Source organism: Bubalus kerabau, chromosome 3 (assembly GCF_029407905.1).
Source record: "Bubalus kerabau isolate K-KA32 ecotype Philippines breed swamp buffalo chromosome 3, PCC_UOA_SB_1v2, whole genome shotgun sequence".
Taxonomy (NCBI): Eukaryota; Metazoa; Chordata; class Mammalia; order Artiodactyla; family Bovidae; genus Bubalus; species Bubalus kerabau.
In genome coordinates, this window is record NC_073626.1 from 41,823,869 (window position 1) to 41,850,036 (window position 26,168).

The 26,168-nt window shown below is 45.4% G+C and overlaps 1 protein-coding gene across 2 annotated transcripts in view; it reads right to left on the bottom strand.

The window, feature by feature from the left end:
- Positions 1-8,371: 8,371 nt before the first annotated feature.
- PNPLA1 (patatin like phospholipase domain containing 1) overlaps positions 8,372-26,168 on the bottom strand; it is a 50,143-nt gene continuing 32,346 nt past the window's right edge. For both annotated transcript variants that reach the window (XM_055571582.1, XM_055571583.1), the window contains 4 exons: positions 25,323-25,383; positions 13,012-13,576; positions 10,034-10,120; positions 8,372-8,900 (listed from right to left, as the gene is read on the bottom strand). In XM_055571582.1, the coding sequence (XP_055427557.1) occupies positions 8,771-8,900; positions 10,034-10,120; positions 13,012-13,576; positions 25,323-25,383 (843 nt within the window). In that variant the 3' untranslated portion in view covers positions 8,372-8,770. The remainder of the gene's footprint in view (positions 8,901-10,033; positions 10,121-13,011; positions 13,577-25,322; positions 25,384-26,168) is intronic.

Sequence of the window (26,168 nt, forward strand, 5' to 3'; positions counted from 1 at the left end):
ACTGGAGTGGGCTACCATTTCTTCCTCAGGGGATCTTCCTGACCCAGGGATCAAACTTGTGTCTCCTCCATTGGCAGGCAAATTCTTTACCACTGAGCCACTTGGGAAGTCCAAATAATCCACGCAATGATATTTAAAACTAAATTTGGAAATTGAATGGGGTTCAATCGTGGGGATTTGCCAAAAGTCACTAAGAAAATCAACACAAAGAGTTCTGAAATGACACAGTGCCATGTCTATATAAGTTGCTATTCTTATGATAGCTATAATCTGGGTAGTTTTCAGGAAATGGGAGAGGGCTTCAAGCTAGATTGCCAGGGATGGTTGAATGAGTGTGCACTGCTCAAGAACACCAAACTGCAGGAGACATTGAATCCTGAGACATTGTGGATTTATAGATTTATGATGATGATTTTCCAGCTGATGGCAGAAAAGTATCTTGAGAAATGGGCTCCTTTTTGTTTTTGCACCAAGGCAAGGTTTTGTCTTCTACACAGCTCAACGGTTCCAACAGCCTGGCTCAATTGGTCAACTTGACATGTGTCTGTTATCTGCATGAATGCTTGACAGGGCTATGAACACAGCCCTCTAACACTGCCTGGAACACATGGCCATCGGGGAGAGGGTGTTAAAACCTGGATGGCCAACCCATCCTTGTTATCCTTGGTGGACACTGTCTTGCTGTTGTGACGAGCTCCATAGGGTAGAGCTGAGGAGGGGGAGAAGCCAAGGGCGGAGAAACTTGGGCACTTAGCAGGGACTAGCCTCAAACTTGAGGCAAAGTTTTAGATTCTGAAAGTCATTTAGTGTTATTGCTGCTCCCAAGAAGTGGGGGAGGTTTATTTATTTTATGGATTCATTTTAGGCAGTGTTCAGGAACACAGCACTAAAATGTGAAAGATCAGAATCAGTTTTGAGAAGAAGGTCAGGCACCTTCTGTACAGAATTTCTTATTTGAAATGATGTTCTTTAAGTTATGTAAGTATTTGGTATGAGTTTTCGATGCTGGCATTTGAGTCTCATTTTTGTACTGTGTTATCTGAGCGAATAAAGAAATTGGTTTGCAAAGAAGTCTGACTTGGATTGGATTATTCGCCGTGGAGGCAAGATGGAGCCACCTGCCACGTCTAGGCCAGTCCAGAGCCTGCAAGGTTGCGGGGGTCTGCCTCCTTTTTCCTGCCTGGGGGCCCTGTCCAGATGCTATTCAGGTGTCCCATCCTTGTGGTGCCAACTTGCTGAGGCAGTGGAAAAAAAAAAAAGGTGCCCTGTCTTGAGCATTGGGTGACCTGGGTTTTAATCCAGCTGCCTTCAGGCTGATGACCTTGGAGACAAGATTCTTGCCTTCCAGACCTGCCATTCTACAACTCTGTGATTCTTCAGGTGACAGTGAATTGTATGTCTGCAAAAATCTGGGCCAGTCCTAAAGCTGCATCATCTGTCCTATTGATTCCTAAACTCTGGTACCCAAACTCGGTCACTCAAATCAGGATAAAAATGGACAGGATACAGCGCCTGGTTTTTGGTCCAGAAAATGTGGTCTCCATTGAAAGTCATCTAAAGCCTCCTTTCCCCTGTCTCAGATAACACGTGAGTTCTTCCAGCGGCAACCTGAGGAAAGGGAACTTGTGTGCATAGCTTGTCTTCTTTGAAAAGTTAAGTCTTCTTTCCCCAGCTCTTGAAGGTGCGCCTTAATGCTTTGAGAAGGGCAGGAGACAGCCACACAACCATTGTCTCACGGACGAGGACGCTGAGGCTGGGAGTGCTCCAGGTCACACAGCCAGCGACAGACAGAGCCACCAAGGACGCTGTTCTGAGAGCCACTGTAGTGCCCGCCCACCCTCAACCAATATTTATGTGTCGGGTCTAGTGCTAGCTCTGTGGAATCCACAGATGCAAGACACGACCCCTGCCCTCAGGACACTCACAGCCCTCGCTGGCTGCGGTGCCAGTCTTGTGCCAAGAGGAATACAGGACCGTGGGGTTTCCTCCACTCACCTTGGAGGCCTCAAGAGCACTGAGGCACAGGGGAGACCCTGCTGCTTTGAAAGGCTTTTGAAAGGTGGGCGAGTGATAACAGGACGTAATTAACTAACCTCTTAGTGTCCTGACAAGTCAGGAGGCTAACTGGGTGGGTCAGAGATACGTGTGGGAATTCTCTGGTAGTTCAGTGGTTAGGACTCCAACTTTGCTGCCAAGGGCGCAGGTTCAATCTCTGGTCAGGGAACTAAGATCCTGTGCAATCGGGGTGGCAAAAAAAAAAAACCAAAAAAACCCAGCTCTACAAAAAAACAAACCCAGAGATAATGGGGTAAAGGGGTCAGCAGAGAACTGGCTGAGTTTGGGTGTTAGCTGGGCTGCAGGGGGTGCGTCACTCGGATACGTTTGTTTGGAAAACTAGCAAGTGTTCTGGCCTTGGCACCAGTGACACCTTCTGATTTCAAAACACAACCCATTCCTGTTGCTGTTTCTTCTTTTTTTTTTTTTCCCCAAGGCATAAAAAGAAGAGAGGAACTATTAGGGCTGCCAAAATTAGCAAAGAAAAATATGGGTGGCCCAGTTAAACCTGAACCTCAGACAACAAATAATTGCAATGCTGGGGGTACCCTTACACGAGGTAATTATTCATTGTTTATCTGAAGTTAAAATTTAACAAGGAGTCCTGTATCTTTTTTTTTTTCTCTAGCCACCCTGGAATTCAGGCAAGAACAATTCTCTAACTACCTCAGAGCATCTGGGCTCAAATACAGGCTTTGAGTTAGAGCAATAGTTAATATTATATTCAGTTCTCCTTTTCACACCAGGGAATAAGCATTCCTGAGTTGTGCAAGATTGCAACCCTCCCTCCCTCCCAGCTCACATTCCCAGGGCCTCTGGGCACACAGTCACTCGCAAACAGCAAGACCTTCTTAGGGAAAGGATTGAAGGCAGCAGGACCGCTCCACCTGACTCCCGGGGCTCTTCTCTTGACTGGCGGGGCCACAGAACTGAACAAGGCAGCGGATGCTAGAACACCTGAGATTTGGTTCCTCTCAGGCCTCTCAAAGGTACTTAGATTCCTCCAGGTAGATCCGTCTGAAGAGGATGTGTGTGGACTCTTGTTCCCTCACGTGGTCCTGTTTCATGTAGGGTCCACCCGCCTCCTTGCCATAGCCTCCCACCCACCTGGGCTTAGATTTGCATGCATCCTTCTCAGGGGCCACAGTGCAGGGCTGTCTTCCACCTAGTCTTCTAGGATTTGCATTCTAGGATTTGTTGAGCAAATGGATCTGAGGCCTGTGGACAGCCTGTTTTTCCTTACTGGGTTTGGCTGGAGCCAGAGGTTATCCACAAGCAGTGAGTTAATTTTATTTTATTTTTTTTTCTGGACAGGCTACAAAAATTGAAGTTAAAGGCCTCTTTCTTGTGGACCGTTTTCACTGAGGTGTGAACAGCAGACAGAGTCTGCCCTCATCTGGGCTGGGAAAGGGGAGGGGGGGCACACACGGCCTCCCATTTCCTCTGTCAGCACAGCAGGACTTGGGGAAGGCCAGGGCCGCCCGCTCCCCCAGCTGCACCAGTAATCCCCAGGGTAAAAGCTGGTAAAGGCTTCTGGCCAGGTCAGTGCCTCCAGGGGATTCCCGTGAGTGGCCGAGATGGAGTCCGCTGGTTCCAGGTCAAGCCTTTTGTGTATTGTGTGAACAAAAAACAAATAGCAGAAGAAGATGTGGTCTCTTGACACCGCAGGAAACAGGAAAGGGTGTCCATGGCTCAGCTCTGCCTGACCCCCGACAGTTTTGCCCCGTGGATGAACTCCTGGGGGAGGACGAGGATCTCAAAGAAGCAAACTCAGGCCGGGTTGGGAGGAGGACTCAGAGCCCAGCTGCCTGGGAGGAGGCTGTGCTGCCCTCTCTTACTGTCTGTTCTGACGTCCATCTGTCTGTCCAGAGCAGAGTAGTGGAAGGACCCAAGGGAAGCTGGGAGGATGTTTAGACAAGGAGGCTCTTGCCTGGGGGAAGCAGGACCCTCTACCCCAACAGGCTTGGTGGTGGGTGGGACCCCGGTCCTTGCAAGGCCTGGGGTGAAAGGAGGGCGTCTGAGAACAGTGAGGAGAAGGTTCAGCCTCCCGGGCATCAGGTTCTCTCCCGTTTCAGCTCAAGTTTCCTCTCTCGGCTCACAGTTTCCTAGAAAAAGGACACAAATTCATCATCTCCAAGTCCCAAATCTAGTACTCCCCTCCCCTTATATCCACTGAGACCACTGCTCACAGCTTCATATGCTTTGGGCATCCTGAGCAAATAGCCACATTGATATGTGGAAATAGGAAATCTCAATTTGTATCAAAAGCCAGTTCGAGGGTTTACTTTGTCATACAAGTGGTCTTCTGCAAAAGCAGAGTTCCATTTGCAAAGCAGGAGTTGGTGAAAGCGTGTTTGCCGTATTTTTTGACTTACAAAAGTCTGGTTGATATTTGGTTTTTCAGGAAGAGGTGGAGGGGTCTCCAGTATGCTGAGTACAGTCGTGTGGACTGCACACTGAACAAGGATACACTGCCAGTCCAAAAGGGCAGGCACTCACAGACGTACTGATGCTGCACGTCATTCATACAGTGTTCAAGCAGTCAGTAATCAATTGTTCAAAAAAACCCAGCCCATTACGGCAACTTTCCAGCAGGTGGCAGTCAAGTTCTCAAGGAGAGGGTGCTCTTTTCTTGGTGCACAAGGCATTCTACAGGCTAGTGTTGGCCTTGACCCTTGACCAGGAAGAGGCAGGTGGGGGCAGAAAGAAAGATGGGCTGACGGGGCTCAGAGGTCACCACAGCATCCTGGCACAGGACCGGCAGTGTCTGGCCCCCAGGGACACCCTGGGGAGTTCCACACCTCGGGGCAGCTGTATTCCTGGATGCGGCTGGGATGAGGCTTGTAGGCGACCCAAACTGTCTCGGAGGTGGAGGTCAGAGAGAAGTCAAGTGGGCAGGGGGCAGACCTGGATGTGAAAAGCCAAGGAAGCACGCGTGAGGGGAAATGAGACCAGAAGGGGGAACTGGGAATCCTGATTTCCAAGCCCTCTTCCACTTGCTGTGTGACCCTGAGCCAGTCACTTGCCCTCTCTGGGAAATGGCAGGGAGACACCTGCAGAACTCATCCTGGGGAAATGCTGGGATGTGGATTTGTGGTATTTGTGGATAATTTTCAAATCTGACTGTGTCATTCTGTTGTTTAAATCCTCTCATGACTCCCCAGCAACACAGACGAAGTTCAACCTCTTTAGCATGGCATCCAAGCCAGACTGACCTGCCCCTTGCCATGCATCCGAGCGCCTCTCCAGGCCTCTCCCTGCCCAAATGGAGGGGCTACACTAGACCCTGTGACTTCTGACCCTCACTCCAGCGCTCCTTCTACCCTGGAGGCTGGACCACTTAATGGTCAACATCAAAATCCTGGTGACAGATGTTCTGGATTCAGATCCTGGCTCTGCCATCTACCAACTGTGTAACTTTGGGCTTGTTACTTAGCCTGTCTGTGCCACAGTGCTTGGAATATAATAACTACTATGTAACTTTTAACTATTATTAAATTCACCAATTAAAAATTTTTCATTGGCTTATAGTTGATTTCCAAGGTTGTATAAATTTATCTTTGAATAGGGGGAGGTTCCATAGTAACTCAAAGGAAAGGTTCTCTAATAGTGGAAATTTGGGGAATCTGACACTTGGTCTGTGGTTAAGAACCTGCTTGCCTATGCAGGGGACACAGGTTTTGATCCCTGGTCTGGGAAGATCCCACATGCTGCGGAGCAATGAAGTTGGTGCGCCACAAGAACCGAGCCCAAGATCTAGAGCTCGTGAGCTGCAACAACTGAAGTCTGAGTGCCTTGAGCCCATGCTCCACAAGAGAAGCTACCACAGTGAGAAGCCCGTGCCCTGCAACTAGAGAGTTGCCTCCGCTTGCTGCAAGTAGAGAAAGCCCAAAGACCCAGTACAGTCAAAAATAAATAAACATTAAAAAAAAAAAAGGATGTGAGTAGCAATCAGCAAGATGGATCTCCTTCTTTTCCATCTGTAGCCTGTAGGCAGTATGTCAGTTTCTCTTACTACTTGTCTTTCTACTTTGAGGCCAGTGACACATCCTGAGTCAGATGACCACTGAACTTTTACTAGAGGAGAGATAAGGCCAGCAGAGGACAGCCAGGCTGATACATCTATCTAGCCATGCTCCAGGAGAAGAGCATATCTGGCATTACTGCTGGTCCTGAATAAAAGGGACAGGGACAGACTTGACCCCAAGCTGTAAGCCTAGGCAGAGCTATCGTAGCCAATTCACAGACCTATGAAAGAGAAAAGTCAAATGTTTGTTTTGTATTCCACTGAGATCTTGGCCGGGGCGGTGCGGGAAAGAGTGCTGTTTGTTACACAGCATTATCAAAGCAGCAAGAACTGACTAATACAACCCATGCCAGAGTATAGATTGAACATTTGATTTAAAACAGACACAGACACATCCAGAACATCTATCCTGAGCTTTTATTCTAGACTCTTTCCTCTGCCAGGAGACCAGGAGTTTCCTCAGGACTAGCCAGTGGACGTGGCAGCGTCTCCTGTGACTGTCGTTTCGGAACAGGTCTTTCCTCTTGCTGGATCACTTCTATTTTTCTATGCCTTACATATATATTTCCCCCTGCCCTGTCCCCTAACCTTGTCTTTGAAACTCAAAGCAATAAATCTGCAAGGAATTGCTTAAGATCAATTGGTATATTGCCTCCAGTAGTTTCATTAACTTGTTCTATAAAGGAACACTGCACACAGGATGTGTGACTCACCAACAACAAGGTTTCCCACAGCTTGTGAAAATCGTTTTGTTTGTTTTTATCACATCCTGCTTCTTTGTACAACACCTTGATTCCTAGAAGTTTATCAACCAAGGAAGCTCTGGCTGAAGCACACAGTTCCCACTCTTCTGAGCATGGAAAGAGGTGTGGCTCTGGAGTCAAAGAGCCAAGTCTGGACCTGGCTCCCAGAGAGCACCCCAGCTGCAGGGAAGCTCCCCACATCCAAGGCAGACCTTCCTACACCCTCATGAACACACCTGACCCTGAGCTCCTAGAGACAGACTCAAAGGTCAGGGAAGTGTTGAGGCTAGAGACCAAGGAACAGAGTGACTAATTCCAGGCTGCACTGATCCCACCCATATGTTCCAGAAACCAGTGACTGCCCTGAGTCCTACACCCTTGCTGTGCACTCAGTTGCTCAGTCACGTCCAACTCTTTTGCAGTCTCATGGACTGTAACCCACCAGGCTCCTCTGTCCATGGAATTTTCCAGGCAAGAATACTGGAGTGGGTCACCATTTCCTTCTCCAGGGGATCTTCCCAACCCAAGGATCAAACCCATGTAAATCAAACTTTAGGGTAAATCTTCAAAGTTGGGGATCAAGTTGAATTTATCTTGCTTTTTTCCAGCCACACCATGAGGCATGCAGGAGCTTAGTTCCCTGACCAGGGATTGAACCTGTGCCCCCTGCATTGAGAGCACAGAGTTACCACTGGACCACCAGAGGAGTCCCTTATACTGCCATGGCAAACATTATTGGCTGTATCAGCCAATATCTTTTTTTTTTTTTTAGCTATGCCCTGCAGCATGCAGAACTTCCCTGACAAGGGATTGAACCCATGGCCCCTGCTTTGGGACCGTGGAGTCTTAACCACTAGACTACCAAGGAAGTCCCTGAATTCATCTTTGATATCCCCAGAATGTGGAAGAGTGCTTGGCATTTGTGCTGTGCTTAGTTGCTCAGTTGTGTCTGACTCTTGGTGACCCCATGGCATTTAGTAGGTGCTCGATAAAGTTTGACTAATTAAGCCAAAACAATCTAATAGAGTCAGAAGCAATTAGAAGCAGGCCTACATTGGTCAGGACTTTTAGCTGTAGGTTGGCAAGAGTTAGGAACTCTACATGGTGAGTCACATGAGCACCCACAGGTTGGGTTTTTAAGAACAGTTCTTTTTTTCCCCACTCTGGGATAAGGAATGGGCTTCCTAGGTGGTGCTAGTGGTAAAGAACCTGTCTGCCAAAGTAAGAGATAGAAGAGACATAGGTTTGATTCTTGGCTTGGGAGCTTCCCCTGGAGAAGGGCATGGCAACCCACTCCAGTATTCTTGCCTAGAGAACTCCATGGACAGAGGAGTCTGGCAGGCTAGAGTCCATAGGATCACAAAGAGTCAAACACGACTGAAGTGACTTTAGCACAGGGCAAGGAATAAATAGCAACTTTATTCCAGAAGATATCAGATGGACTAGTGGTCTAGTGGACAACTTTATTCCAGAAGATAGCAGATGGACTAGTGGTCTAGTGGACAACTTTATTCCAGAAGATAGCAGATGGACTAGTGGACTAGTGGACAACTTTAATATTCTTTAAGTAGAGTTCTATTCAGAAGCTAAGAAGTAGCTAGTTAACTTCTAGGAGTTATAATCATAATATCTACTAATTATTGACTACTATTACACATCTTGCACTCTGCGAAGCAAGTTACACAGTTGACCTAGTTAAACCCTCACAACAGCCTTACAAGTTGGTATTAGCCCTATTTTACAGATCAGGAGATAGAGGCTCAGAAAGACCAAGAGTCCTAAGCACGCTCCCTGGGTGAGACTGTGGCTGAGCAGGGATGTTATGTTGGGTGCATCCAACTCCGAAGCCCAGCTCCTCATCCTGATCCTTACTGACCCCCTCACTACCCCTATAATCTTCCTGCAGACCATTCCCTTTCTGTGGAATTAGAAACATTAGTCATGCTCACTGCACTTTGCTGCCTGTTTTCTTGCTTCGTGGATGTCTTACGCAGCCTTTTCTGGTGCCACTTGTCTTTTGTTTGTTCTTCTTGAATACCTTGCTCACCCAGTTGGACTCTTCAGCAGGCCTCTCCCTGGACAAAGAGATGAAGTGATGGTTGGTTAATGACAGGGCTCCACTCCAGCTCAGAAGGTAGACAGACACACAGAGTTATGATTCTCAACCCCGGCTGAACATCAGAGTTCCCCAGTGAACTTTCACTTTGTAATCAATGAATGTTTATCTAAGGAACATCATACCCACTAGTCAAATGAAACCCAAACTTTTATACAGTTACACATCAATGCAATAAAGTAAGCTCTCATGTGAATAAAACGCATAATTTATGTCCAAGCACAAAATTATGTATGTAAACTTTTTCCAAAAATTTTATAATTAAAACTATACTTAATGTGAGAAGCAGGTATGTCTTAATATCCTGGGTATGATACCGAGTGAGAACATAAAAAATAAAAGTGCCTTGGGCCCTTTTCTCTGACGGTGGCCATAAGAAAACTCAGCCACTGCCAGACCTACACCAAGGAGGGGAGGGATGAGGTTGGTGAATAGCAACACCCTGATTTACTCTCTGATCTCCTGCTGGGGCCTTCCACCGGCCAACCCCACTGGCATTCAGTCAGCAAGGGAGTCTGGGTATTGTGATTCCCAGAGAAGTAAAAAAAAAAAAAAGCTTCCCCGGCCATCTCGTAATAGCTGCAAGGGTAACAACAGAGCACATGTTACACAACCCAGACGCTTGATGTGCATTATGAAAGAAGATTTTCTGGAGACAATCTGCAACATAGCAGTATTAGCCCCCTTCTTATGCTGTTAGAAAAGAATTTGGATTAAGGGAGATTTGGGGTACAGTCCCCTTAATTTATACTGTGCAGGACCCACCCAAGGCTAGGGTGCAGCAAGCCTGCCAGCTCTCTTGACCTGAGACATCCCCGAGAGTCAGGTATGAGGAAGCGTGCACACTCCCCCACCGCATCCAGAGGAGGTACACTCCCCAGTGCACACAGCAGGGACTGGGACTGACACTGTTGGGAGGAACAGACTCGTGTCCCCATGTCCCCCCACTGAAGGAGAGAGAAGGGAGGCGGTGGTCTGTAATCACATCCAGAAGAGGATCCCCAGGCAGCTAAAGAGATGGAAAGTATCATTTAGCTGGGCTCCTTCCCAGACCAAAGGAAAGAAACTGTCCCCAGTCAAGGAGACACTCACACTGCGTGAGGTTTGCTGGCGGTTTCCTTCACATTAGCCAGAGGCACGGTGCTTTTCAAATTTGAAGAGGCAAAGGGAGCTACAGCCAAAAATAAAAATATAGAAGACGTGAGTGAGATGGGGATGGCGAGGAGGAGTACTTAGTCATTTCTGAAATAACAATAAGAAGAAAGTGAGAATGTTTAGAAACTCTTTTTCTTAAATTCTCGTATTTGGGACCAGAATCATATTTGGGGACTTGACTGAGATCCAGGGTAGCAGCATCTGCGGAAAGGCCTGAAGCTAACCCTTGACATAATATTATCAACAATTCTGCCCTGAAAAGCAGCCAGTTGTGTTAGGGAAAGTTTTCAAGAAAATCCCCCACAGGGGCCTGAACCTTCCATCATCTGCTTTCTGTAATGCTTTTTTTGGTCTTCTTTACTGGAATAGGAAATACAAATCATTTCATGACCAGTATTCTTTTCAAAATTTTTTGGCCATGCTGCGGCCATGTGGGATCTTAGTTCCCTTGACCAGGGATCAAATTCACTCCCCATGCATCGGAGGCGTGGAGTCTTAACCACTGGACCACCAGGGAAGTCCCATCATGGCCACTATTCTTAAGTAAGCTCTTCGCATGTTTTTGACGAGTATGGGGATATATAATACATGAATATTAAGGTGTAATTATGTAACACATGTAAATGATTAATAATATGGAATAAATTAGCACGTTCGTCTATCTGAGGAACTTGGAGACCTTTCATCTGGGGACCTGCTGGCTGTCCCTCACTTGCCCAGATCTATTTGTGGTTCCTTTGTTTATGGATTTTTCCCAGGACTTTCTGCAACACTCCCACCCCCAACAACAACATGGCAAAACAACAAATAACATGAACCCCTGGGGGCAGCACTCAGTCTAACTCCCCCTGATGGCCTCCGATGTCACCGCTGAGACCCAGCAGGGCTTCTCGACCTGAGGACTCCTGACGCCACGGGCCAAGCAAGTCTTTGGTGTAAGGGTTGAGCACTGTAGGATGTTTAGAAGCATCCCTGGCTTCTCCCGACTACGTTCCCCACCAGGTGACAACCAAAAATGTCCCCAGGTGCTGCCAAATGTCTCCTGGGGTAATATTGCCTCTAGTGGAAAATCACTGGGCTATCTGTACCCTCTGCCCACCCCCGATACAAGTGAGGAATGCCAACTCCAGATCCATGATTGTTCAGGCCCCTGAAGATGGCTGGCTTTAAGCACTGGTGTGATAACATAAAATAAATGCATTTCATTTAACTGGGAATAAGAAAGCAAGTGAAACACTTTGACCAACTTTCTGACTCCTAATGTTCTGGTATTTTTGTCTTGTGATTGAAAGAATCAAAGTGAACCTATTCCAAATAAATAAATAAATAAAGGGAAGAAAGGAAGACAAGAAAACAAAAATGAAAACAAAATAAAAGGCAAAGTGAACCTATTCCCAAAGACAGAAAGAAAAAAAGGAAAGAAAAGAAAAACAGAAAAGCCAAAGTGAACTTACTCCAGAAAAAGGAGGGGGTCACACCTGACCTGGGGCAGAATCACAAATAAGGAAGCCTTGCTAACCTGTGCTACTATTTATCATAATAACTATGAAAACCCAACCGATGGACCATGAAGACCCTACAGCCTGGCCTCATTCCATCACTTGGACCTCTCTCCCTTGGTCCCCACCCAGACCACCTACAGTGGCCAATCAGGTGTCCCCTTCACACTGAAGGTGCCTTGTACCTTCCTTCTCTGCACCCGGACCTCTAGAATAAACAAAATCTGAAATGTTCTTTCTACTCGGTCAGATCCCACAAACCACAGTTGTCAAAATCCTGCCCCTTTCAAATTACCCCTCACCTCGGAGAAGCCTTCCTTATATCCCCCCAGAGAGAGATGATCTTATTCTCTGTAAGTACCCTCAACACTGTTTTTGTTGGTTACACAGTACGTAAGAATTTCTTCTTGTATTTTTGAAGTTAGCATCCATGCCATTCCCTCTGTCGGAAGGGAGATTTCCTGAGAGTGAGGAATTGAGAACAGTTCATCTTTGAAGCCTCTCTGGGGGCTTCAAAGCCTCTCAAACTACCTGTACTGAAGAACCAATTTCTAAAAATCATACTTACAATCCATAATGGACTAGTACTTTGGTAAAATGCATTACAAATGAACTAGTAGGAAAATGATGAAACTCTTGGATGTCACGGCTCTGTCTTATTGCTATAAACATTTCAAAATGCTTGCTCTCACTTTCTGCACTCATCTCATTGTGCACAAGTAACAGATAATTCAGAGGCTGGCACTGGTCCACAGACTGTTCTTTGAGTACCACTGCCCTGGCACAGTGGCTTTCACAATACAAATCTACTAGAATTGCAGCTCTCAAACGTGAGAGGGCAAAAGAACTTGGAGGGCTGGTAAAAAATGCAGACAGCTGAACCCCACCCCCAGAATTGTTGATTTAATAGGTATGTGGTAGGACCTGAGAATTTTTATTTCTAACATGTTCTCAGGTGGTGCTATTGCCGCTGGTTGGGGACCACACTTTGAGAATCACTAGACAGGAACCAGTGGTAAAGAACCTGCCTGCCAATGCAGGAGATATAAGAGACACAGGTTTGATCCCTGGGTCGGGAAGATCCCCTAGAGGAGGGAATGGTAACCCATTTCAATATTCTTGCCTGGAGAATCCCATGGACAGAGGAGCCTGGCAGGTTACGGTCCATAGGGTTGCAAAGAGTCGGACACGAAGGAAGCGACGCATACACAAACTAAAGGAAAAGACAAAAAGTCAAGTACACTGCCCTCTCGTGGTGGCCTCTCCTCATAGCCAGTAGAGCCAGTAAAGCTAAGGGCTAGCTAGCTTCACCAGTGCACCCCTCTAAAGCGATGGCTATAGCTACCACATCATTACACACTCGCCAATGGGCTCCGGATGTGAGGCAGCTGAGACAGGCCAGAAGGGTCCACACCTTGGGGCTGTTCTGGGCCCAGTTCCTCCACAGGTGGCTGTGCAGGTGATGCTGAAGAATATTGGGGCAACACTGGAGGTGCCCCCACAGTGGAAGGCCCCAGGGATGGCCTGGGTGATGCAGATGCCTGTGGGGGTGGGGACGTGGGTGGTGATTCAGCCGGTTGTATCTGCTGTGATGGTGATTCAGGTGACAGCCCAGGTGTTGAGCTGGGGCGTAAGGGCACAGCTGGGAGTGACGCAGGTGGCAAGTCAGTTGGAGAACATGATGCTGATGAGGCTGGTGGCGATGCAGGTGATGAAACAGGTGACTCCACAGGCCAGTCACATGTGGATTCAGGTGCCTGCATGGGTGGGGACAGAGGTGGACTGTGGCCACCCCTTCCATCCCCTTTGGGAGCCCACGGTGTGTGAAGTTGTCTGGATTTTTTTGGACTGGCCGGCTCTCTTTGGAGGCTCGGTTGACAGCGTTCAGGACACTGGTTGCCAAGGGCGAGTTCTATCTGGCAGTACACTTCTACCCGGGGGAAAATCACTCTCTTGGAAGGAGAATTAAGATAAGCAGCATCTAGGAAAAACAACAGCATGGGGTCACAGGTGGCATTTCTAACCCCTGACCTCAGCATGATGTTTGCAAAAAATGGTTTCCCAAATTATTTTAATAAACAGGATGAGTGCTGGTCACTGTTTTTGTTTTGCTTTTGCCATGTGTCCAGAGGGATCTCAGTTCCCTGACCAAGGAATGAACCCAGCCATGGTGGAGAAAGCCCAGAATTCTAACCCTGGGCTACCAGGGAATTCCTGGATTAGTGCTTTTCAATAGCCTTTTTTACTTACTTGAATTTATATTGAATGATTGTGTACTGATAGAAGGCTGGGGTAGATTTAAACATTGCTGGTAAGGATCCAGTTGAGAGATGGAGGTCGGAGAGAGAGGGGGAATGATGAAAAATTGAAGAATTCTGAGACAGGAATGGGGTCTGAGCCCAGGTGGGTGGGTGAGCTCTAGACATATGCGAAGAAGGGTCAGGGAAAGGTGAGTCTGTATATTTGGTGGCGCAAAGTCGAGAGAACTCCCCTCGGATGGCTTTGGTTTTCTCTGTGAAGTAGGAAGCCAAGTAGAGTAGAAGACTGGAGGTCAGGAGCAGAAGATTTGAGGTGGTAATTGCAGAGGATGAGAAAGTAAGTTGACAAGAAAAATATAATGTGATTGCTTTCAGTGTAGAAATTCACAAGCCATTTTAAAAATTCATATGAAAATATGAAGGACTTAGAATAACAAAAACAACTTTGAAAATGGAACAAAAGCTGGAGAACTAAGACTACCAGGTTTCAAGATTTATTGTAAAGCTATAGTGATCAAGACAGGATGGTCCTGACATAAAGGTGGGTAAATCTATCAGTGGAACAAACAGAAGGTCCAGAAATAGACCCATGACATACATAGACAACTGATTTTAATCCAAGACGCAAAGTCATTTCAATGGAGAAAGCAAAGTCTTTTCGACAGACAACACTGGAATAACATGATATCCATTTTTTATAAACAACTTAGATTTATATCTTGTACCTTATACAAAATTAACTCAAGATAGATCACAGACATAAATGAAAACCTAAAAAAATGAAAAGCCTCTGGAAGAATGGTGGGGAGTGAGTGAAATGGGTGAAGGGGTCAAAAGGTACAAACTTCTAGTTATAAAATAAATAAGTCACAGGATGGACTGTACAGCCTGGTGACTAGAGTTAGTATTAACAATACTCTATTGAATATTTGAAAGTTGCTAAGAGAGTAGATCTTAAAAGTTCCCATCACAAGAAAAAAAAAAGTTTTTTATAACTCTGTGTAGTGATGGAAGTAACTAGACTTTTGTGCGGAGAAGGCAATGGCACCCCACTCCAGTACTCTTGCCTGGAAAATCCCGTGGATGGAGGAGCCTGGTAGGCTGCAGTCCATGCTAAGAGTCGGACACGACTGAGCGACTTCACTTTCACTTTTCACTTTCATGCATCGGAGGAGGAAATGGTAACCCACTCCAGTGTTCTTGCCTGGAGAATCCCAGGGACGGGGGAGCCTGGTGGGCTGCTGTCTATGGGGTCGCACAGAGTTGGACATGACTGAAGCGACTTAGCAGCAGCAGCAGACTTTTTGTGAGGGTCATTTTGCAACATACACAAATTTTTAATCATCATCTGTACACCTTGGTGGCTCAGATGGTAAAGCGTCTGCCTGCAATGCGGGAGACCCGGGTTCAATCCCTGGGTTGGGAAGATCCTCTGGAGAAGGAAATGGCAGCCCACTCCAGTATTCTTGCCTGGAAAATTCCATGGACTGAGGAGCCTGGTAGGCTACAGTCCACGGGCTTGCAAAGAGTCGGACATGACTGAGCGACTTCACTTTCACTTTGTACACCTGACACTAATATAATGCTCTGTGTCAGTTATATCTCTAATTATATTTCAATTAAAAAATAAAAAGAAATATTGCTCTACTAGGAAAAAAAGAACCAAGTCTTTTGGTGCAAGTGGAGTGACTCTTTGGAGGGCACATATCTTATTTCACCTAATTATTAAAACACTGAATTTTTAATAAAATTGCAAAAATAGCTCTATTTAATTTGGGGGTCATTTTTGTTTGTTTGTTTTGTTTTATAGACTGAACATTTCCTTTTCCCTAGACTCCTTCCAATCACGAATGTCTCTAAGAAATTAATTGCCTATACCTGTTTTTCTTACTGGTAAATGTTAATCTCCTTGTATACTGCACTTGCCTAAAATAATTGAACTGAGTTCATCATGACTAAGTCATTTGATTTTTAATAATAAAACCTTTGTATTTTAAAACATTAAAAATCCTCTAGAAGAAAACAAAGGAGAAAGATTTTTTGTAATCTTGAATGAAGCAAAGATTTCTTAGATAAAGACACCAAAAGCATGATCCACAAAGGATAAAAGTTAATATGGACCTACTGAAATAAAAAATTCTCCTTTTCAGATGACACTCTTAAGGAGTTGGGTAGAGAAATCATGGACTGGGAGAAAGTATTTGCAAATAGTATTTCTGAAAAAGGGCATTTATAGAGAACACATAAAAGCTCTTAATGAGAAAACAACCAATTCCATTTTGTAAATGGGCAAAGAGCCAATTGAAAGAGCTCCCAGTGGTCAAAACTGGAACAATTTGACTAACAAAATAAATAAAGTAGGACTGAATAATAACTCACAGTAAAAAATAAGTACTCGAGAGTTCATAGTGATATAAACAGATGATTGAATAGGTAAGTCAATGGGGAAGAAAGAGACAAATCTCTCATGCAGAATTCCCAATAATTTCAGTGGATACTTCAGCCCTTAAAGAAGTGGAAAATAATCTACTCCTTCCATGTGGGCTTTGCATAGTGACTTCCTTCTGAAGAGCACAGTATGGAAAGGAGAAAGAGTAACTTTAGAGTGGAGACACCAGAAATCCGTCCTCAGCCGGGAGACCAGGGTCAATGTCATCAGTGATATGTCATGTAGGCAGCACGTATCCTTGATACAATGTCATGAGAACGGCACTTTGCATCAGTTGTCTTCCTCCCCTAAATCCACAACCCCAGTCTAACCATGAGAAAAAACATCAAGCAAACCCCAACTGAGCGACATCCTCCAAAATATCTGGCCAGCAGTTCATTAAAAGGGCTTCCCTGGTAGCTCAGCTGGAAAAGAATCTGCCTGCAATGCAGGAGACCCTGATTCAATTTCTGGGTCAGGAAGATCCGCTGGAGAAGGGATAGGCTACCCACTTCAGTATTCTTGGGCTTCCCTGGTGGCTCAGACGGTAAAGGATCCACCTGCCACGAGGGAGACCTGGTTTCGAACCCTGGGTTGGGAAGATCCCCTGGAGGAAGGCATGGCAACCCACTCCAGTATTCTTGTGTGAAGAATCCCCATGGATGGAGGAGCCTGGTGGGCTACAGTCCGTGGGGTTGCAAAGTATCAGACGTGACTGAGCAACTAAGTACAGCACGGTTCAGTTCAGTCGCTCAGTCGAGTCCGACTCTGCGAGCCCATGGACTGCAGCGCGCCAGGCCTCCCTGTCCATCACCAACTCCCGGAGTTTACTCAAACCATGTCCATTGAGTCGGTGATGCCATCCAACCGTCTCATCTTCTGTCATCCCCTTCTCCTCCTGCCTTCAATTTTTCCCAGCATCAGGGTCTTTTCAAATGAGTCAGTTCTTTGCATCAGGTGGCCAAAGTACACAGGTCATTAAAAACAAGGAGAGTCTGAGCAACTGTGACAGACAGGAGGAGCTTGAGGAGACAGTACAACTAAATGTGATATGGGATCCTGGATGGGATACTGGGGCAGAAAAAGGACATTGGGTAAAAACTGAGGAAATCTGAATAAAGAATGGGCTTCAGTTAGTAACAATTTATCAGTGTTGGTTCATTAATTATAAACAATACACCATACATGTACTAAGTACTATGCTATAGTATCTAACACAGAGAAGGCAATGGCACCCCACTCCAGTACTCTTGCCTGGAAAATCCCATGGATGGAGGAGCCTGGTAGGCTGCAGTCCATGGGGTCGCTAAGAGTCGGACACGACTGAGCGACTTCACTTTCACTTTTTACTTTCATGCATCGGAGAAGGAAATGGCAACCCACTCCAGTGCTCTTGCCTGGAGAATCCCAGGGACGGGGGAGCCTGATGGGCCGCTGTCTATGGGGTCGCACAGAGTCGGACAGGACTGAAGCTACTTAGCAGCAGCAGCAGCAGCATAGTATCTAACAAGTGTGAGACATAAAATAAGAGGGAAACTAGATGTGGGGTATATGGAAACTCTGTGTACTGTTTTCACATTTTCCCTGTAAATCTAAAACAATTCAAAAAAATAAAGCTTAACAAATAAAGGTCTAGGGGGAAATTGGGCCAAAGAGTCGAATGGACACTTCACCAAAGAATATACTTGAACAACTAATTAGCAAATGAAAAGATGTTCAACATTATTAGTCATTAAGGAAATGCAGATTAAAATCACCATAAGATACCACAAACACACCTATTAGAATGGTTAATAGTAAAAAGACTGACCAGGGAACTTCCCGTGGCTGGGAATCCAGTGGTTCAGATTCCACATTCCCAATGCAGGGGGTCCAGGTTCAACCTGTGGTCAGGGAGCTAGAGCCCACATACCACAGCTGAGTTCAAATGCCACAACTAAGAGATTCTACATGCTGCAACTAAGATCCAGTGCAGCCAAATAAATATTTTTTTAAAAAAACACAAAAGCTAAAAGAGAGTGACCATACCAAGTGTTGGTGAGAAAGTGGAGAAACTGGAATCCTCATACACCGTTGGGAATGTAAAATGATACAATCACTTTGGAAGATAATTTGGCAACTTCTTAAATAGTCAAACATACATTCTGGGTATGTGTCTCAGTCTATACATATCTAAGAATTGAAAACAGGATCTCGAAGAGATACCTGCACACCCATGTTCCTTGCAGTATATTTTTCACAATAGTCGAGAGGTGGAAGCAACCCAAATGTCCATTGATAGATAAATAGATAAAGAAAACTTGGTCTATATTCACGGTCTATATTATCCAGCCTTAAGGAAGGAAATTCTGTCACATGCTACAACATGGCTGAACCTTGAGGACATTATACATGAAATAAACCAGTCACAAAAAGACAAATACTGTTACAATTCCACTGACATGAGGTATCTAAAGTATTCAAACTCATAGAAATAGAATGGTGGTTGTCAGGGCCTGGGGGAAGGGGGAATGGGGAGTTGGTTAATGGGGATAGACTTTTAGTTTTTCAAGATGGAAAAGTTCAGGAGATTGGTTGCCCAACAATGTATGTTTAACACTACTGAATTGTACATTTATACTGGTTAAGATGATAAATTCTATGTGTGTTTTACAACTATTATATACATTATATTTTATATTAAAATACTATATATTATACATATATTTGCATACATACATTATATAGTAAACATACATCCACCATACTATCTGGCCATTCCACTCCTGTGTATTTACCCAAGAGAAATAAAAGCTTTTGTCCATACAGAAACTCAAGCGTGAAATGTACATGCATGCATGCTAAGTCGCTTCAGTCATGTCCGACTCTTTGCAACCCTATGGACCATAGCCTGCCAGGCTTCTCTGTCCATGGGATTCTCTAGGCAAGAATACTGGAGTAGGTTGTCACGCCCTCCTCCAGGGGATCTTCCTGACCCAGGGATTGAACCCATGTCACTTACATTCTCCCATATTGGCAGGCAGGCACTTTACCACTAGCGCCGCCTGGGAAAGCCAGGAAACGTACATAGCGACTTTATTCATAACAGCCCCAATTTGGGTACAACCTCTATGCCCATTAAAGGGTGAATGGATATATGAACTGTGGTATATTCACACAGTTGATTGGAATGCAAATGGAAATGAAATATTTATACCAAGCAATGGCACAGATGAATCGCAGAATAATCATGCTGAGTGAAAAAAAGCAGACAAAAAAGAATTCATACTATAAGACTCCATCTATCAAAAAAAAATCTAAAAATGAAAATTGATGTATAATGACAGAGAGACATCAAGGTTTGCTTGAGGGTGGGGGAATGAGGGAAGGTGGGAGAGATCCCAAAAGGGCATGAGGAAACTGGGGGCTTGATGGATTGTTCCCAATCTTGATTGTGGTGCTGGTTTCACAGGTGTGTGTGTGTGTGTCTGTCTGTGTGAAAACCTATCCAATTGTGAGCAGGAGGAAGAGAGGCAGGAAGATCAGTCTAGCCAGGCATGCCTGGATGTGGGACAGATATTTCAAACGTGGCAACTTCTGAGCTCCAGTCTCACTCAGCACCCATGTCCATGCATCTGTGTAGGGAAGGCGGATTTTCAAGGATGCCAGCAAGCAGTGCCCTTTGTTTTGGCAGAAGGCGACTGCCAGGGGAGACCAAGGGTGGAGAGGGAGGCTCACCTGCTGGCAGAAATAATTAAGTCAATGTGAGCCTTTAGGAGGGGGGAAGACTGAGGGTGCCAGGATGTGAGCTGAGGAGTTGAGGGTGACACCTTGCAGGTGTGGCTTCCTGCCGGAGCTGACCCCCTTTCAGAAAACAGGAGGCTGGAGCAGACTTCCGATTTCTGCTCCCAGATGGTAGGTGGGGATTAAGAGAGTGTAGCTCTGGGCACCAACCACAGTTTCTCAGGATATGTCAGTATTTCCTGCCTGCATCTGGTGCCAGGAGAAAACTCCAGGCCCATCAAACTCAAGAGGGTTGAGGTGCTGGAGCTGAAGCTTGCACTGAGAAAGCCACGCACACACTGGCAAATTGGAAGAGGAAGCAAAAACAGCTGGCAGCCAGCATGAGACACTTTCTCCCTTATGAGTTGTGTCTGTTCCTACTTGGAGTCATTCCAGGGCCATTGGGGAGAATCTGCCATCCTCCATATACTGTCCCCAATTCAGGAGTGGATGGCTGCAATGCTACTATTCGAGTTTCATCTTTGGGTTTAAGACCACCATTCACACCTGTGAGAATGTCCCAACCAGCCAAGGGTGGGAGGGGGAAGGGTGAGAAGTCTGGCCAGGCATGGGTTCCTCCAGAGGGTGAAATATGGGGCTCCTGAGAAACAGGGGAGATGAGAGATGCTTAAAAATCCATTTTGTATCTCTCCCTGGGGCTTGCCCTGAGAGGGAGATAAAGGAAAATTCTAAGGGAGAGACAGGTATGGAGGCAGCCTGGTAGCCAGGCTGTAATCTGAGCTGTAGAGGGATTTCCTACAGCAGGGAATTGGTGTCTGCTCCAAGATCCAAGAACCAAGCAGGGGATTCCCAAACCCCAAGTCCTCAGTATACACCATCACTGAGGAAAGAATGGAGGGACTCCCCAGCTGGTGGTGGGAAGGAGCCCAGGCCCTAGACAGACCCTCCTATTCCTGGGGCTCTGGAGGTGAGACCTCATCTCCACCACCACACACCCTTCAGGTGGTCCTCCTTTTGGATACTTGCGGTTCAGCTTCCCAGCTGTCCCCTGTGCAAATGCGGAGGATGGAGGAGTTGTCAGAGGACAGTCAGGATTAGGAGGTGTCTGTCTGCAGAGAGGTGAGAGGAGGGGCCTGTCTCTGAGGTCAGAGCAGGCAGTGGACTGGATTGACCGTGGCTAGGAGTGGAGATATGGTACACCACCAGCCACCTTGTACAGATGAGAAACAGGCCCCAGGAGGTGAATTACTTACTCAAGGTCACACAGTTGGTGTGTCGAGAACCAGGATCTAAATAAACCCTTCGTACAGATTAGGAACCAAGACTCAGAGAAGTGGAGTGATTTCCTGGAGCTCGAGCAGCTTGAGGGATGGGGGTTCTGGCCCAGGGCCACCCACTTCCAGAGTCCACATCCCCTCCATCCTGCTCTCCATCCTTCTAGCTGGGAGAAAGGACCCAGGAGAAAGTAGATTCATGACAAGGGAAGCTTGGGAAAGCAGGAGGCAATTTTGGAGGAAAAAAAATTTTTAAATGCATATATCCTAGGGGGAAGAAAAACCACATTCAATCTTTTAATCTCACTCCTAAAACACATATTTTTTTCACCTACATACAGAAAAAGTTCACCATGATTCCACAGGGCCCTACAGGCTCCTAGGCACAAAGTCTTGCTCTGTCCCCTATTTCTTTGATTATAGGAAATAGCCTTCATTCAGCCTCCTCAACCTTCCCTGAGTTCAAATGGGCAGGTTCAAGCAGTTGTTAATTAGGGAAGGGAGGGAATGGGAGACCAAGGAGAAACAGCCAAGAGCAGCCTAAGGGCAAGGTCATGTTTCCCATCAAAGGATACACACAAAAATATCTTTGAGTTATTCTGCAGATATCTGCAGAACCATTCAGCTTCAGCTTCTTCGGCATTAATGGTTGGGGCATAGACTTGCCGAAGAAACTGAAGTTGAACGGTTCTATGAAGACCTACAAGACCTTCTAGAACTAACACTAAAAAAAGATATCCTTTTTATCATAGGGGACTGGAATGCAAAAGTAGGAAGTCAAGAGATAACTGGAGTAACAGGCAAGTTTGGCCTTGAAGCACAAAATGAAGCAGGGCAAAGGCTAATAGAGTTTTGCTGAGAGAACTCACTGGTCATAGCAAACACCCTGTTCCAGCAACAGAAGAGATGACTGTATACGTGGATATCACCAGATGGTCAATACTGAAATCAGATTGATTATATTCTTTGCAGCCAAAGATGGAGAAGCTCTATACAGTCAGCAAAAACAAGACCAGGAGCTGACTGTGGCTCAGATCATGCACTCCTTACTGCAAAATTCAGACTTAAAATGAAGAAAATAGGGAAAAGCACTGGACCTTTCAGGTATGACCTAAATCAAATCCCTTACAGTGGAAGTGAGAAATAGATTCAAGGGATTAGATTGGATAGACAGAGTGCCTGAAGAACTATGGACAGAGGTTCATCTACACTGTACAGGAGGCAGTGATCAAGACCATCCCCAAGAAAAAGAAATGCAAAAAGGCAAAGTGGTTGTCTGAGGAGACCTTACAAATAGCTGAGAAAAGAAGAGAAGTGAAAGGCAAAGGAGAGAAGGAAAGATATATCCATCTGAATGCAGAGTTCCAGAGAATAGCAAGGAGAGATAAGAAAGCCTTCCTCAGTGATCAGTGCAAAGAAATAGAGGAAAACAATAGAATGGGAAAGACTAGAGATCTCTTCAAAAAAATTAGAGCTACCAAAGGAAAATTTCATGCAAAGATGGGCACAATAAAGGACAGAAATGGTATGGAACTAACAAAAGCAGAAGATATTAAGAAGAGGTAGCAAGAATACATAGAAGAACTATACAGAAAAGGTCTTAATGACCCAAAATACCATGGTGGTGTGATCATTCACCTAGAGCCAGACATTCTGGAGTGTGAAGTCAAGTGGTCTTAGGAAGCATCACTACGAACAAAGTTAGTGGAGGTGATGGAATTCCAGCTGAGCTATTTCAAATCCTAAAAGATGAGGCTGTGAAAGTGCTACACTCAATATGCCAGCAAATTTGGAAAATTCAGCAGTGGCCACAGGACTGGAAAAGGTCAGTTTCATTTCAATTCCAAAGGCAATGCCAAAGAATGTTCAAACTACCATACAATTACACTCATCTCACATGCTAGCAAAGTAATGCTCAAAATTCTGCAACCTAGGCTTCAACAGTATGTGAATTGAGAACTTCCAGATGTTCAAGCTGGATTTAGAAAAGGCAGAGGAACCAGAGATCAAATTGCCAACATCAGTTGGATCATAGAAAAAGCAAGAGAGTTCCAGAAAAACATCTATTTCTTCTTCATTGACTTACACTAAAGCCTTTGACTGTGTGGATCACGGCAACCTGTGGGAAATTCTTAAAAAGATGGGACTATCAGACCTTACCTGCCTCGTGAGAAATCTGTATGCAGGTCAAGAAGCAACAGTTAGAACCAGACATGGAACAACAGACCAGTTCCAAATTGGGAAAGGAGTACGTCAAGGCTGTATATTATCACCCTGCTTATTTAACTTATATGCAGAGTATATCATGTGAATGCTGAATGAAGCACAAGCTGGAATCAAGATTGCTGGAAGAAATATCAATAACCTCAGATATGCAGATGACACCACACTTATGGCAGAAAGCGAAGAACTAAAGAGCCTCTTGATGAAAGTGAAAGAGGAGAATGAAAAAGTTGGCTTAAAACTCAACATTCAAAAAACTAAAATCATGGCATCCGGTCCCATCACTTCATGGCAAATAGATGGGGAAACAGAGGAAACAGTGACAGACTTTATTTTGGGGGCTCCAAAATCACGGTAGATGGTGACTGCAGCCATGAAATTAAAAGATGCTTGTCCCTTGGAAGAAAAGCGATGACCAACCTAGACAGCATATTAAAAAACAGAGACATTACTTTGCCAACAAAGGTCCATCTAGTCAAAGCTGTGGTTTTTCCAGTAGTCACGTATGGATGTAAGAGTTGGACCATAAAGGAAGTTGAGTCCAAAGAATTGATGCTTTTGAACTGTGGTGTTGGAGAAGACTCTTGAGAGTCCCTCGGACTCCAAGGAGATCTAACCAGTCCATCCTAAAGAAATCAGTCTTAAATATTCATTGGAAGGACTGATGCTGAAGCTGCAGCTCCAATACTTTGACCACCTGATGCGAAGAACTGACTCCTTGGAAAAGACCCTGATGCTGGGAAAGATTGAAGGCAGGAGAAAGGGATGACAGAGGATGAGATGGTTGGATGGCATCATCGACTTGACAGACATGAGTTTGAGCAAGTTCAGGGAGTTGGTGATGGACAGGGAGGCCTGGCATGCTACAGTCCATGGGGTCTCAAAGAGTCAGACACAACTGAACAACTGAACTGAAGTGAACATTTGGTAAACATGCTTTGATCCAGCAATCATTTTTTTTTTAAATATGCCCCTTGGAATTAATTCTAGATATAGAAAAGCATTTTTCTTTCATTTTAACAAAAAAGTTTGCATGGAGTTAGAGTGTGTAATAGATGCCATTGATATCGGATAATGCACAGAGGATACACAGGGATGGGACCATGCTTTCCAAACCAACATAGGGTGAGGGCTCTTCTCTCTCATTTGTTGATCAATATGTCACTCAAAGTCTCATGCAAACATAAACTAGTCATATTTAGTTCTATATTAACACTACTGTTTCATTGGAAAAAGAATAAAATACAAGAAGATGTAATGGAGTTCTCGAAGGAGATACGAGGTATGTATTTCCTAGCTTTTACTTTTATTTATTTATTTTTAATATATTGGCTTTTTAAAAGATTCTTTTTGATGTGGACCATTTTTAAAGCCTTTATTGAATCTGTTACAATATCGCTTCTGTTTTATGTTTTGGTTTTTTGGTCACGAGGCATGTGCAGTCTTAGCTCCCTGACCAGAGGTCTAACCCACACCTGCTGCTTTGGAAGGTGAAGTTTTAACAAGTGGACTGCCTGTGAAGTCCCAACCTAAACATAGTTTTTAAATCCAGAAAATTTATCTGTACAAAAACTGTAGACACAGTCTAATCAGTAAGCCCCCTTTCCACAGAGACCATAATTTCTGGCCACAGCGGCCTGTCCTGGAGAATGAAGACAGTCGGTTCTTGTACCCATTTCTGGCTCTCCTGGCTGAAGGGCACCTCCAGTTCACAAACTGGGGGAAACGCTCCTTTACTCAGCTCTTCTACTTTCTGTCTTTGCCCCACCTACCGCCCCCTCACCCCCGCCCCACTTCCTCCTGACCCCACATGGTACTCACTCAGCCTTCTCAAGTACAAAACGGCATCTTCGTACCCTCGGTAGTAATAATTGTGGAGGATCTGCAAGGCAGAGCACCAGGAAGTAAGTAAGGGTGCAGCAATGCAGAGCCTAGTGGCCCCCTGGCCCAAAGCAGCTGCTTCCACTGCTCTTCAGCTTCCCTGGATGGGCTTTTCAAAATGTACTCCTCCCTTGCTATCTGCTAAGTGGGGGGCAGTTCCTGACCATGTGTCCACAGTGATGCTGCATGAAAGTGTTAAACCATTCGCAGCTGATCATCAGTGTCCCCTGGGCCGCAGAGTGTGAGAGGTCTCTAGTAGAACCAGAGAAGGTGCATTTGGACAGTAGGAAGAGCGGAACGAGGAGACGGGGCTCAAATCCCAGCATGGCCACTTATTGGCTTGGTGGCTATCTGAATGTGACTTCTCACAGCTTCAGTTTCTTCACTTGTAAAATGGGAATAATAACTGTATGTATTACAGAGGATGCTGGCGGATTACCCGAGATATTGCCCATAATACCTTTTCTGTAAAGGGCCAAATAGTAAATATTTGGGGCTTTGCAGGTCACATATAGTCTCTGTCATTTCTTTTTTTATTTTTATTTTTAACAATGCCTTAAAAATAGAAAGTCCATTCTTAGCTCACAAGCGATGGGCTGGATTTGGCTCCTGAGCCATAGTTTGCTGACCCCACACTGCATGTCAGAGGGCAAGAGTTCAGCCAACATTCCTATCAGCAGTTCTGACATAGTCAGGGGGAAAGAATTGAGGCTAGGAGCACCTTGGGCACTTGCTCATTCCTGGGTAGCAGGAAGGCCAGGATACAGGTTTACAAGTTAGTTTAAG